The sequence below is a fragment of the Paramisgurnus dabryanus genome, chromosome 5, assembly GCF_030506205.2.
Source record: "Paramisgurnus dabryanus chromosome 5, PD_genome_1.1, whole genome shotgun sequence".
In the NCBI taxonomy this organism is placed as follows: domain Eukaryota; kingdom Metazoa; phylum Chordata; class Actinopteri; order Cypriniformes; family Cobitidae; genus Paramisgurnus; species Paramisgurnus dabryanus.
The window spans coordinates 39,978,940-39,993,087 of record NC_133341.1 but is presented as its reverse complement, the minus strand read 5'-3'; the positions used below and the strand labels follow the sequence as shown (position 1 = coordinate 39,993,087).

Below are 14,148 nucleotides of genomic sequence, written 5' to 3'. Positions count from 1 at the left end.
AGGATTACGCACTCTGTGCACCTGAGCGTGAACAGAGATGGCAGGCCAGAGCTTGACATTTTTGTGATCATAAAAAACACCTGCAAGGCCTGAAAGAGATCAAGCCTCAGCCAAGTAAGAAAAAGTAACGCTAAAGTAAATTTAAAGTAACGTAAGCATTACTTTCCATGAAAAGTAACTAAGTAACGCAATTAGTTACTTTTTTGGGGAGTAACTTTATATTGTAATGCATTACTTTTAAAAGTAACTTTGGCGCTGAGCACAGAGAGTTGAAATTTATTCAACTATGGGCGAAAATCTCAGCTCGTCAAATATGTCAGTTCTCACACGGCCATCCAATCACAGTGGAGAAGGGGCAGGACAAATATCACAACAACCAACCAGCGCATCATACAACGAACAAAGCAGAAGTATCACACCAACCAAAGCACTCGGTTGAAGAAAGCTGGCATTTGGCTGAAATAAAGCCGGCAGTCGACGTCCAACGGGCGTTTTCAGCCACGTTAAAAAGCTTTGGTGTGTTCGCCACTACATTAACCACTCACACAATAATTAAGAGTAACTGTTTCCAGATCAGCAATAGACAAAAAGCACCTCATACTGGACACTGAAGCGTGTCAGCTGTTTGGTGAGCCGTAGTTTCGGCAGTCATCGTGTCCTGAGGTTTGATCTAAGGATGTCCATTTCATTCCTAACTACTCTTCTGGCAGGGAAGGATGGGAAAGCTGCAGTGGCATTACTTGCAGTTTCCAAGGTGACGCAGCTGGGAGAGTCAAAGGGCTCATCACGTGTGTGTAGCACGAGGACACTGTGTGCTGTTCTGGCTCCAATAACTTCAGCCTCCAAAAGCAGACTGGCTCCCACAGCCACTTCCTACTTTTTCAACACGGGTCTTTAACCCCGTCCCTGTCTCTCACTCATTCTCGCTCTCTCTCTCTCCCAAAGCCACACTTCCTGTGGGAACTGTAGGCAGCAAAGCCATTTGAAAGATTAACATCCTATAGTTCTTTTAGTTACTGCAGTAAATAGGCCTTTCCAAACTAAAAGAACTATAGGGTGTTAATCTTTCAAATACATTTTAAATAATAAATAATTCAATTTTTTCTGATTCAAAATGACTCCTAAAGCAAAGAAAGGACTTGAAAACAAACCAAAAAAGTTTTTCCACAACTTGTACGATGTTATTTTGGAACATTATAACTCCAATGATGTTCCTCACTTGAACCGTTTGTTGTTTCAAGTGCTTCACATTTGCTTAACGTTTTTTGTGCAAAACCACATGGAAAGCGCACTTTTCTCCTTTTGAAAGCGTTTGGGCGATTGGGCATTGCTAAGTAACCTAAGATTGCATGCTTGATGTTGTGATGAGTAACCACCGGCAAAAAAGAAATCGGCACCTATGAACACGCACTTTGTTAAGAAACCTACATCTGATCCTAGGGATGTGCAATAATTCGTATGTGATTGTCATTGCGCATCTCGTCAGTAAAGCGGCATTTACTACACAAAGCCTATTTATGGCGGACGTATCGCCTGCGATATGTATGCGTTATGGCTCAGCGTGTCAGTGAACTACGGCTTTGTGTAGTAAATGCCGCTGCATTTGAAAGCAGGTGATGAAGATTTACTACTAATCAAGGAACTGGCTTTATTGACGAGATGCGCATGATATCGTATGCCAATTATTGTGCATCCCTATCTGATCCTTGTTAACATTTTTACTTTTAAAATATATGTATGCATTATATATAAGCCTATATTGCATTAATGCGCACATGCACATAGCGCGTGCACATTTGCTACCAATGATAAGCATGTAAGACAAGTTAATGGGATAAATCATAAGCACTGTTATGCTCAGTCCCAATCACATAAAATACTCAGCATATAATTTAGCCTATTTTAAATTACCACTACTGGTAAAACCATGACACTTCCTGGTGGCTGTAAGCTCCGTCCCCTGCCCTCCCCCTATGATTCTGTCCTTTGATTCATCGTAACCAGAAAGTGAGAGACTCCATTTAGCTTGATTTATTTGTCCTGTATCCTTTCTGCAGATAAAACAGGCCAACTTTCCATTTCAATTGAACCATGCTTTTATTTTTTTTTAAACACATTTGTTGTACATATCATTTGTGAATAATTCAGTCTCTTGCTACTAGGTTGTGGCTCATGATTAGGACAAACTACTATCAGTTTAGCAAGTTAGGACATGTCAGATATACAAAGAGGTGTCTTCCATTAAATCAGATGACTAACCTTTGACAAAGGCAAAACTAACAATGAAACGTTCACATATTTCTTTTCCTTTGACACCAGTGACTGTTGCTAAAACGTCTATGAATACAGGACTACGTTTACAGATCACTTACTATCTGACCTTAAATCAGTGCTAAATCACTAAACTTCAGTGCCATCTCCCATAAAAAAACTAAATGCTAAGTTTGGAACAGCAAACTACAATAGTATTAATATTTCTGCAGTATACAGTTTAGAGCTGCACAACACTGTATATAAAAACCAAGCCATATTGCAAATGTGCATATCGCAATCTGCATACCTCAATAGTTTTTAAAGGGCACCTATTATGCAATATCCACTTTTTCAAGGTGTTTGGAAAGCAGTCTCAGTAAACGTGCCGTTTTGATTCTCTTATCAATGTGAGGTCACATTGATAAAGCCCCGCCCACTATCCGAGCCAATCCCAGTCAAAATACACTTGTCCCACTGAATTGTTATAATAGTCAGGCGGTATTTAAGTAGACCTATTTAATGCGGTAGGGTTTCCCAGCTTAGGCGGCCCGCCAGAACTGCAAAGTGCTGCGGGAAACCCTACCGCCTTAAATAGGTCGTCCAGAAAAGTGCAACTCGGAGAATAGCGCCGACGCAGTTGACACCGCGAGCGGGCGCCACACTGCCGAAATGGTCCGTCAACTGTCTGGAGAACAGCCAGTTGATAAAACGTGTGTTTTTAAAGCAACCCTGTAGTTTCATTTCATCACAAAGCTATTTTCGTTATCTGTTAAAAACATTTAATTCATTAATAATCTAGTATGTGTTCATTTTCTGTCATATTTTCTTCAAAATTAAGTTTAATTTGAGTGTTTTAAATAAAAATATTTTTTGTTTTCATCATGAAGAGTACGCCCCGCCCCATTGATTGCCACGCCCTGGCCACATCCACCCGCCTAACCTTCGAATATTTTCAGCGGGAAACCCTGCATAGCACTATCAAATGTAGTGTCTGGTTAATTTACCAATGAGGTAATAACATTTTTCTATCAAGAAATCACCAATACCTAAAATAGCTTAAATCAAATAATAAATAACTGCCCAGAGCAATCCAAAAGATTGTCTCATGGTATCTAAAGAGGTCCTTACTATGACATTATTTATAGGAGAAATAGGCTATGTGTTTTTCAAGCATCTCTCAATGTGCGTGCATTTCCAGCTTAGCTAATGAAAGTGGCACATAAAATGCTGACTAGGGCTGCTGACTGTCAGCTGACCAAACAGAGAACAGCCTGCCTTATACCAACAACATCAACCTAGCTGGGAAACACCCATCCTAAGTCAATGCATCTCTACTACTGCACTACAAGACTACTGATGACAAAACAGAGCTTTAAATTCTTAATTTTTTTCAGGCAAAGACAACTGACAACTGTTATCTTAAGATCAAAAGTCTAAGGTTGAACTACAAGATGTGCATCAGACAGTGGAATGAGCACCTGTCATCGTAGCAAGATGTTCCTGATAGTATCTTTTCCATAATACTGCGTCATGTGCCAAAGATCTGAATACTGTAAAAGTCAGATCTCAGTGGGGTGTCCCTCCACTTGTCTCTCTAAAATGTTTTAGTTACAAACACTACTTATTATCTGATAAAGATCAAGACAGTGAAGGGCTAAAATGCTAAATTAAATTCAGGTTGTTTGTGAGGACAGTGATTCTTTCCAAAAAAGTGACAAATGCCAGAGATATTTTAGACTACTTGGCAAACATGCTTTATCAGTCAAACTTGCTCACATTTATGCTGCGTTTACACCAGCCGCGGTAGAGGCGGCAAGAGCAGGCGATTTACATGTAAAGTCAATGCAAAGATTCGATTATACATCCTGTGGCGCGGTACACGCGGTAAGCGCGGCGCGAATTGAGCATTGCCGTGGGAAACGTGCGAGTTGAAAAATCTGAACTTTGGCGGATTTCCGCACCGTGTTAACCAATCAGGACCTTGCTGTAGTAGTGGCGTGAATTCAGGAAGCGAGCGGAGTGCCGGAGTCTCAGAAGCCCCTCCCATTACCCAAATTTTCGCGTGAATTTCTCGAATGATTAGAATATCACGCGCGAGTGAACTCAAATGTTCAAGCGTCCAACTACGCGCCAATAGCCCATTTTTGCAGCCTCTACTGCGGCTGGTGGAAACGCAGCATTACAAAGTATAGGACCAAACCCTATTCATTCACTAATCAGACCCAATCGTTTCTCTCTTCCTCACTTACCACACAGTTGGTTTACTTGGTGGATTTGGAGTTGCAATTGTCACACAAAAGGGAGTTAAAGCGAATGCCATTTCGGAGTGACGATGCAAAATTGCTTCCGAAAAAAGGCAAGAAAATACCTCCGTTTCTCAATCCGAACGCTGCAACATCCGGTGGTTGGATATGCAGGCTTCATACATCATTAAGCCTGGTTTATTTAAGTTAACTGAGCGTTACATTTGCAAGGCATTAGCATATTACATCAATTTACAATTATACAAATAAAACTAAGAATAATAGTCAAATTTATAATTGTTAATATTTTGAAATTAGACCTTCTTGATGACGTATGCAGCTTAAAAATGCAACCTCCAGAGGCTGCAGCTTTCAGATTGAGAAACGGCCTCTATCCCCGCCACAAGTTCCCCATCAGAAAGGGTTTTTAGCACGAGGGGAACATTGTAACATGCCTGCGTTTCTCCCTGATGCCTCAAAATGTGAATTGTTTAGTGTTTTAAAGGTTTTGCGTTTTTAAAGTTTTAAGGTTGGCCAGTTTGAGTGTACAAAAGCACATGTGCTATTGATTCTAATTCTTTTTATTTATTAATGTGTCAACATTGTTTATGTTTAACAGTGAACTAATTTTAAATTTCTCATCTTAAGGGATCTAAAATAAGGAAGAGAGATTTTAAAAGACACTTTATTATAACTGAAGCACATTTAACTGTGTAGCACATTTTTTACTTGAGTGCAAAAAATGTTTTTGTTGAAAAATAAAAGAGAATCGTGTGAGAAAATCATGATCTCATTTCCTATGGGGAAAAACCGTGATTCACATTTTAGCAAAAATCGTGCAGCCCTAGTGTGCTGCATTGTTTACAGTACTTTGAACATAATTAACAGTAGACGTTTTATTAGACATAAAGTCCATTATATTGCACAAGACTTTGGAATAGGAACAAAAACATACATTTAATTCTGGCACCAAGTATTTGATCCTTTAATAAGTTATGAACAGAAACCCTAAACAAACTCAATACTATTTTCAGTAATATTTTAACAGTATTACAACAAAACTAAGACTTTTATTATATATAACCACATCTTGTCATCTGAACAACTAGTCAGTAAGTTTGTTTACGATTCATTTGTATATTCAATAAAAAAGTCATTCATTCATTGGATTACACTTTACACAGCACGTGTATGTCTACAACATATGTTTTCATTGTTAAGTACTTTGTTATGTTTGTTACATTTCATTTAAACTAAAGTATAAAATATATGTGAGCAAATATTTTGCACCTAAAACACGATAAAAACATTTCACCTTTATATCAATTGCCAGGCCAGATCAGACTTAGATGCATAATTATCCAATGCTGGTTTTGCAAGTGAAAAAAAAATTGCTTTTAAGCCTGTAATGACAACATGTATTTTGATGGCAGGCTTATTGCAAATGTGCTTTTAAAGTCGCAATGAAATTGAAATGAAAAACTATATATGTATTTTTAATAGTGTGGTATTATTAACAAATGACTTATCTGTGAGCTTCATTATTTTTTAAAAATTTGTGTGTGCTCATAATCTTTAATCAAAAATGCAAATCTCCTCCCCTCCTCAAAACGATCTCTCTTCACTTCCGGTCAAAAGTATGGCAGGTGGGCGGGGTCCGGGAGAAGATCGCAGTGATTAGCAATTAGCAACACGACCCAACTTCAAACGATCCAATCAGATCTCGATGGACAAATTCAAATCCAGCCCTGCCTTATTTCATCTCAAAAGCCGTTTCATTCGGATATACGTCACCACGGGGAAAATAAGGCAATCGCTACTTCCGTTTCATGGCGACTTTAAACATTTTTGGCAGGTTTGTATTGTATGATAGCTCCACAATCCGACTTTGTCGTATACAAATGTTTCATGACAATTTTTCTCTAAGTGAAATGCTGAAAATGCAGAATGGCCATGCCACACATAAAGTAATAAAGCAACTGCATGCTTTCCCATCATGTGCTGCTGGTGTCCGGCAGCTATGTCAGGAAGAGCTTATGGCCCGGCCTGGCAGAGATGATAGACATTGTTTATTAATGATGTCACCACTTCCAAAGAGGGCCCCGGGTTACAAAAAAAAGACCACAGATCAGCTAAATGCAGTGACAGAGTAAGCTGTATAGTACAGCCTTCAGCAAATGTTCAGTCAGTGCACATATATTTTCCACAATCTCTGTGAATCAAGACTGAAATGAACAGCACGAGGTTTAGAGGATTCATGTATATATGTTTTCTAATAATACAAATTAAATAATAAATACAATACAGGTCATGACATTACGCCATGATGCATAACCGGCTAAAATGCAGTTTTAAAAAGCTGTGCAGAACAAATGTATAACACTACTCAAGTGGCTAGTGATTCTTTTCCAATTTTGCGAGAGTAGGGATGTGCATAGACAGTTTACTGTAAATCTAATGTTAACGTAAACAGTTACTGACATGGTAAAAATTATCAAGATAAAGAGACTGAGCAAATTGCCCTGTAATGCAGGGTTCACACTAGACGCGGTAGAGGCGGCAAGCGCGAGGGATTTACATGTTAAGTCAATGCAAAGAATGGCAGCGAATGGCGCAGAACGCGTGAATGGTGCATTTCGCGTGAATTGAGCGTTGCTGCGAAAAACGTGCAAGTTAAAAAATCTGAACATTTCGCGGATTTCCACGCCGGGTTAACCAATCATGACCTTGCTGTAGTAGAGACGGGATTACAGGAAGTGAGCGGAGTCTCAGCGAGGTAGCAGAAGCCCCTCCCATGACGCAAATTTTCGCGTTAATGTCTCGAATGACTAGAACTTCACACGCGAATGAAGCGAGTAAACTCAAAATGTTCAAGCGTCCAACTTTTTGCCGCCTCTACCGCGGCTGGTGTGAATGCACCATAAGACATGACTTTATGATGTTTGTGTATAGTTATTTTGTTTTTGTGATTACTACTGTTCCAGTACTTACTACTTAGGCATCCATAGTCATTCCTAACAGTCAGTTACCCGAATAACAACACATTCAGCTCAATTTAAAAAATATTTGGGGGTACTCGCACTATGCGAATATTAATAATATTGTATCACATTGTGCAGTAAATTTCGTTTTATGGATTCCACTCGCGTTTTCAGCATCACGGAAATCATAGGGCCCCAAACATGCGACATGGCCTCTGAACCCCCAAGTCAAAACTCACAAGCCTGAACTGGCCAAATGAGGAAGGAAATCAAGCACACATTTGCAATACCTAGTCACCATCAGATCTCTCTAAACAAAGAATACGCATTTAACACTAATCTAACACTTGTTTTCCAAATAACTTGGATGTATGTTTCACATATAGGTGTTGAACTGAGAGCAGGTGACCTATACATGCCTGTAAAGGTGACCCGTCTCTCTGGTTATGAAAATTACCAACCAATCAAGACTCAGGCCTGAGATATGATGTAAACAAACTATTTTATTCTGCATTTTAATCGATTAGTCATGATTAATCGTTTTGCAGCCCTACTTTAATGATGAACATTAGTGCTTTTTGGAGTATTGGCATATTGTCTCCCATATAGTTACAGTAAGATAATAACAAGACAAACAAGATTTGTTTGTGTTTAACTGAAGAAATGTATCATTCGGATGGCTTGAGGTTGAGTTAATTGCTAGATCATTTTCATATCTGGGTTAACTATTCTTTTAACCTCTGCTGGTTGCTACATATGCATCTCACAAAGAATGATGTAATAAGATTAAGGGGTAAGTAAAAACACAGAAGTGTCTTTTTCAAACTGACCCAGCATGCTTCCGTGTTTTGTTCTTTGAAACGTGTGGATGCTAGAATATTACAGGTAACAATTCAAGAGGTGTAAAACCACAATAGGGTCAGATTCGGCCCGCTGGGTCCAGGCCAGCTGTGCTCTTAAGAACACAGCAAGCTCCCGAGTGACATACCGGCCACACGTCTAAAGGACTTCCTGTCTCAAACTGTGCACCACGACAAACAAACAAAAAGCACAAACTAAACACAAGTAACACTGTCCAGCTAACATGTCTCTCTTTTATAAATATTTGTGCTGCCAGGTCATCAAGTCACCAATCAGTTCCTCTTTTAATCCACAAATTTGTGAGACTGTACTGGATGGTAGAAAGTGAATACACTCATACTTATAGAGACAAGCAAAACAGACGATAAAAACAAACCTAATCCAATATTCAATGGTGACAACATAACTTGACATACACCATAATCTATACTCTATACATGAGGTTTGGTTTTGGTATTGAATAATAACCATACATATATAGGCTTTATCTTTCAATGTAGTATTGAATGATAATTATTATACTTGAATACTATGGTACTTACATAACCCGCAGGCTGCATAACGATAAATCGCAACTAATAATTTGCAGAATAAAAGCTTTTGTTTTCATCATATATGTGTGTGTGTGTGTGTGTGTGTGTGTACTGTGTATAATAATTATGTATATATAAATACACACACATTTAAAAAATATTTACATGTGTAAACATTTTTATATTTATACAGGGTTCCAACTCTAAGCCAAATGTCAAATTTTCTGACATTCACGAACTAAAAAAGCTGAATTTTCTGACCTATGAGGTGAGCCTGATAATGTAGTGTACACAGTACAATTTTTTTTTTAGAAAATTAAGCTTAAATGCGTGAAATGAATAAACAAATAAACGGCTGTTTAGATTGCAGTCTCACTTCAAATCAGTGGAGGCTTGGCCCAAGAAATGGTATTCCTTACGTCAAAACTTAAAGGAATATGAAAAAATGACATTTAAAAATCCTGATAATTTACTCACCCCCATGTCATCCAAAATGTTTATGTTTTTCTTTGTTCAGCTGAGAAGAAATAAGTTTTTTGAGGAAAATATTGAGACTAAGACTTTATTGGACCTCAACATTTAACAGTTTTCGATGCAGCTTCAAAGGTGCTCTAAACGATCCCAAACGAGGCATTAGGGTCATTTTCATCAAGAAAAATACAAAATATGCACTTTTAAACCACAACTTCTCTTCTTGCACCAGTGTGACCTTACGTAATATATAAGCACGTCAAAAGGTCATGCATGACGTATGCAAAACTACGACCGCAGTGTTTACAAGTGTGGAAAAAGAGGACCATTTTGATGTTGTTGTATGTGTCTTTGTGTCAGTTTATTGTTTAATATGGTCCGCAAACGTGCGTTTTACATGTGACACGTGACCTTTCAACATGCTTAGGTAATACATAAGGTCGCGCTGGGTCATCACACGACTGGAGCAAGACGAGAAGTTGTGGGGTTTTTTTCTTGCCAAAAAATTATCGTTTATAACCATTTGAAGCTGCGTTGAAACTGCAATTTTTAACACCACTGAAAAACTGTTGGGGTCCAATTAAATCCATTAAATTGAGAAAAATCCTGGAATGTTTTTACTCAAAAAACTCTTCTCAATTAAACAAAAAAAGACATAAACAACTTGGATGACATGGGGGAGAGTAAATTATTAGGATTTTTTAAGGAAAAGTGGAATATTCATTTAACAAGCGGGTTACATTTTGATAAATACAAAACTAAAATTTTAGGCGACAAACAAAATCCCTGATATCCCATGACATGCACAAAAAAATCCCTGACTTTCAGTGTTTGGAATAGACCATGATATTCCAGAAATTCCCTGCCCTGCGGAAACCCTGTTCGTATATAATTTATATAAACAGCACTGAAAAACTGTTGTTGTCCAATAACGTCCATTAAATTGAGAAAAATCCTGGAATGTTTTCCTCAAAAAACTTAATTTCTTATCGACTAAACAGAAAAAGACAAACAACTTGGATGACATGGGGGTGAGTAAAATATCAGGTTTTTTTTGAAAGTGGAATATTCATTTAACAAGCAGGTTACATTTCAATAGATATAAACTACAATTTAAGGCGACAAACAAAATCCCTGATATCCCATGACATGGACAAAAAAAAAAGTTATACATACTTGTGTGTGTTTATATATACATAATATATATGTATGTATGTATGTATGTATGTATGTATGGAATACCCAGTACACACACATATATGATGTAAACAAAAACTTTTATTCTGAAAACGATTAGTTGCGATTAATCGTTATGCAGCACTCACTGTACTTCTAGGTCATATCAATAACATATTTATACCGTGGTACTGTCAGTGAATTGATGTATGTTTTATATTCTCACATATAACTTAGTTTTACCTCAGTGTTGACAAACGGTGTCATAAAGTCCACGAGGCACCTCACTCGAAACAGTATCATATAAACATAAGTGTAAAATATGATAGAATTTACCTCTCAGCAAGCGTGGACTGTGTGCCGCTCATTGGGCTTTCCTTTCTTGATTTTCTTCAGCTCTTATCCAAATAGCATTTTATCGTGGTAAAACACCTTTGTGTTTCAAAGAAAAAAAATCATAAAAACGACAACAACCGCGTAGCACTTCCAACCCTTGATAGTTCGTCTTTATGTTTACAGGAATGTCCTATCCTCGTAAATGACAAGATGAAGATAGAAACACACAAGTTTATGTTTTATATTTCCTTGGGTTGCCCGTCTTGGTTTTTGTAGTCCGGGGGAATGCGATCGATGCTAAATGCAAACAAACATTCAGTCGTCTTTCACACTCGACCGTATTGCACATAGATGATCAATTCAAAGTAACTCTTTAGTAAGACCCTTCATCATTTTCCCAGCCAAAATCCCACCACACACATACCGACAGGCTTCACCTTGCCTCCGTCTGGTCGCTCTGTAAATCCAACCAGAGGTGAAATTAAATCCAGCGAAGCAGTAATTTATTCATATGCTGCTTTGGGTATGAAACAAATTATCCGGTTGCATTTCACGATAGTCCAAATGCTCATTGTTCATACCGCGGATATTTTACTTTGTACGTTCCGACGGTTGTCTAACGTTATCATTCCCCCACTGAAACACTTCCAATTCGGGCATTCCTAAACTAAGCTTGATCCATACGCGGAATGTTCAGTACTGTAAAAAACGTACAGAAAACCAGTAACAGCAATGGTATAGTAACAAATAAGTCAGTAAACTAAATATATATTCATGAATATATATCTCCTTTAGGCCCCCTACACGCTGAATGGAGTTTTTCTCCAAAAGAATGCAACGTTATCCTGGCCAATTCAATCTGTGGGAAGCAGTGAAAATTCAATCCACGGAATGATCAAAACGTTCACATGATCCAGTCTTTCATCGTAATTCCTTCACCTAGTCCAACTTACAAAAACGCCACATTTCTACTCCAAAATCTTCCGAACTTTTAAATCCTTTGATGTTTGGGGAGGACAACAAGCGGTGGTTCCCAATTCAGGAATTCTGTTTGGAAGAAAGCGTCGTTTTCAAGCAGCAACAAATGAAAGTAGCCTAACTTGTGCAACACAACTTTTCCTCCAGCGAACGATTCCCCTCTTGTCTGGAAACGTTTGTTTGGAAACTTTGGTTTAGTCGGGTCCTTCCCTTCTTGTCTCCATGTTTTCCGAAATTCAGTAGTTTTTAGGCTCGCTTTTTCGCCGAAATCAAAACGATATAAAATAAGTCTCGCTAAGAACGCAAAGAAAGAAACACACGTATATGTTGTCACGCGTGTCAGTTTCACACGTTGGGAATGTTTAAAAGCGATTAAAAAAGATCACAAAAAAACCTGATAATTCCTGACTTTCGGTAAAATCACATCCCGGATCCCTACGCCCGCCTGCGACGCTTCACCACTTTTTGGTGTATATCCGTCCGCAGGTTATAGGTCTCTGTAGTATTAGTGCACTGCTTACTAATCGGTGTCAGTTTTGTACAATTTTATTAAGTAAAAGTAAATGACAGATTTATTAGTATCTGAAATAGAAAACAAAATCTAATACGTGGTGTTGATGTGTTATAAAGGAGGATTACTTTAAATAATGAGTTGGGTGGTGTAAATTACCAAAATACTCCAAATAAATACATTAACCACAATTTAGTCCAGTTTAATTTAATACTCTGGACATTAGTTATAGTCATCCGTCATCATGCCTATTTCAGGAACCGAGAAGATCAGAAGACGACAGCTAGATTTAGCAGCTATAATTAATTTAGCATTTGATAAATATAAGCATACATTTAAGCCTAAACATTTATTACATCTTAATATTTTAACAAGAATAAAAATTAATAGGACTTAAAGTGAATCACATTTTGAGGAAGAAATAATAACAGATTAATGACTTTTTTGCTTTATATTTTGGGTGGATACTAATCTATTGCACCACCTAGTGGTTCGTTTAAACAATGCGTCAAAAATATTTTGAGTATAAATAATAAATATGTCTTTATTATTTGCAAGGTCTTAAATAAAGAATAGTTATTTAAGAAAATCCAGAATAAAAAACAATACGAATTTTAATGATAGTAGCTACGTTTTAATGTTACAGCTTGTATATAGGCTACTGGATGTATGTGTAAGTGTAAAGTGTTAACATTAAACTGATATTGGCAGTGCACTGGGGTATGTCATGACACAATTAAATACAAATAATTTATAAAATCATGAAAATAAATTCAAAATAAAATCATAGAAATAAATTCAAGCAAGAGTGAAAATTAAGATTTTTTTTATTTTATTTGAGAAATATATTTGTAGACATGGAGAAATCCACATGAACATAGCATACACTTTAAAAATGCTGTTAAATAGCACTAAAGTGTTTTATAGGAGAACCACTTTTTTAGAATGTAAAAAGTCAAAGTTGTATTAACTTAAAAATACTTTAATTGGTATTGCCTAAAAATAAATTCAACCAAAATGTTCTCACTTTCAGATTTTAGGCGTTACCTACTGAAGTAATTTTTTAAAGGTGCCAAAAAATGCATTGAAATAATCTGTTAAATTGTTCTTTGATATTTACATAGAAGGAATGTGGCTTTATTTAGTGCAAAAATGATCCAGAAACGGTTTGACATGTCCATTTACCAGTGATGGAGTACTCGAGTCCTGGACTCGGACTCGAGTCCGACTCTAGTCACTATTCTTTGGACTCGAGTCCGACTCAAGACTCCATTCTCTGGACTTGTGACTCGCGGATTGATGACTCGTACTTGGACTCGGACTGTGTGTTGCAAAGTGTATATGTCAAATCAGTAAATAAACTCCCTTTGCAATCGTGACAGTGGTGTCATTTTTGTTTAATGTAGAACCTCTTTAATACATTTTATCAGTTTTTTGAAGGTCCCAGAGTGGAGACATGTAGGCACTCTCAGACTCGAACACGGGACTCGAGACTCGACTCAGACTCGAACACTGGGAACTTGAGACTCGACTCGGAATCTGGTAATGGTGACTCGGACTTGGACTCGAACACTGGGACTCGAGACTCGACTCGGACTCGACAGTTGGTGACTCGACTACAACACTGCCATTTACAACCTTAGGATTTACCTTTATAAATTAAATAGTCTATTATTGCCTTATTTGGAAGGGTCATGAATAATAATGTAGAGCTCTGATTGGCTCTGCTATGCTCTGAGGCTCATGTCAGTAACTTACACTAGTAAACATTTGAACAACTTTGTACTTCATTTAATGTGTAAATT

At 37.6% G+C, this 14,148-nt stretch overlaps 1 protein-coding gene across 4 annotated transcripts in view; it reads right to left on the bottom strand.

Annotated features, from left to right (window-relative positions):
* The window catches only part of arhgef12b (Rho guanine nucleotide exchange factor (GEF) 12b), a 76,588-nt gene extending 64,310 nt beyond the window's left edge, over nucleotides 1-12,278 (bottom strand). For all 4 annotated transcript variants that reach the window (XM_073814756.1, XM_065284115.1, XM_073814757.1 and 1 more), the window contains exon 1: nucleotides 10,855-12,278. In XM_073814756.1, coding sequence (XP_073670857.1) covers nucleotides 10,855-10,886 — 32 coding nt within the window. In that variant the 5' untranslated portion in view covers nucleotides 10,887-12,278. The remainder of the gene's footprint in view (nucleotides 1-10,854) is intronic.
* Nucleotides 12,279-14,148: the final 1,870 nt, after the last annotated feature.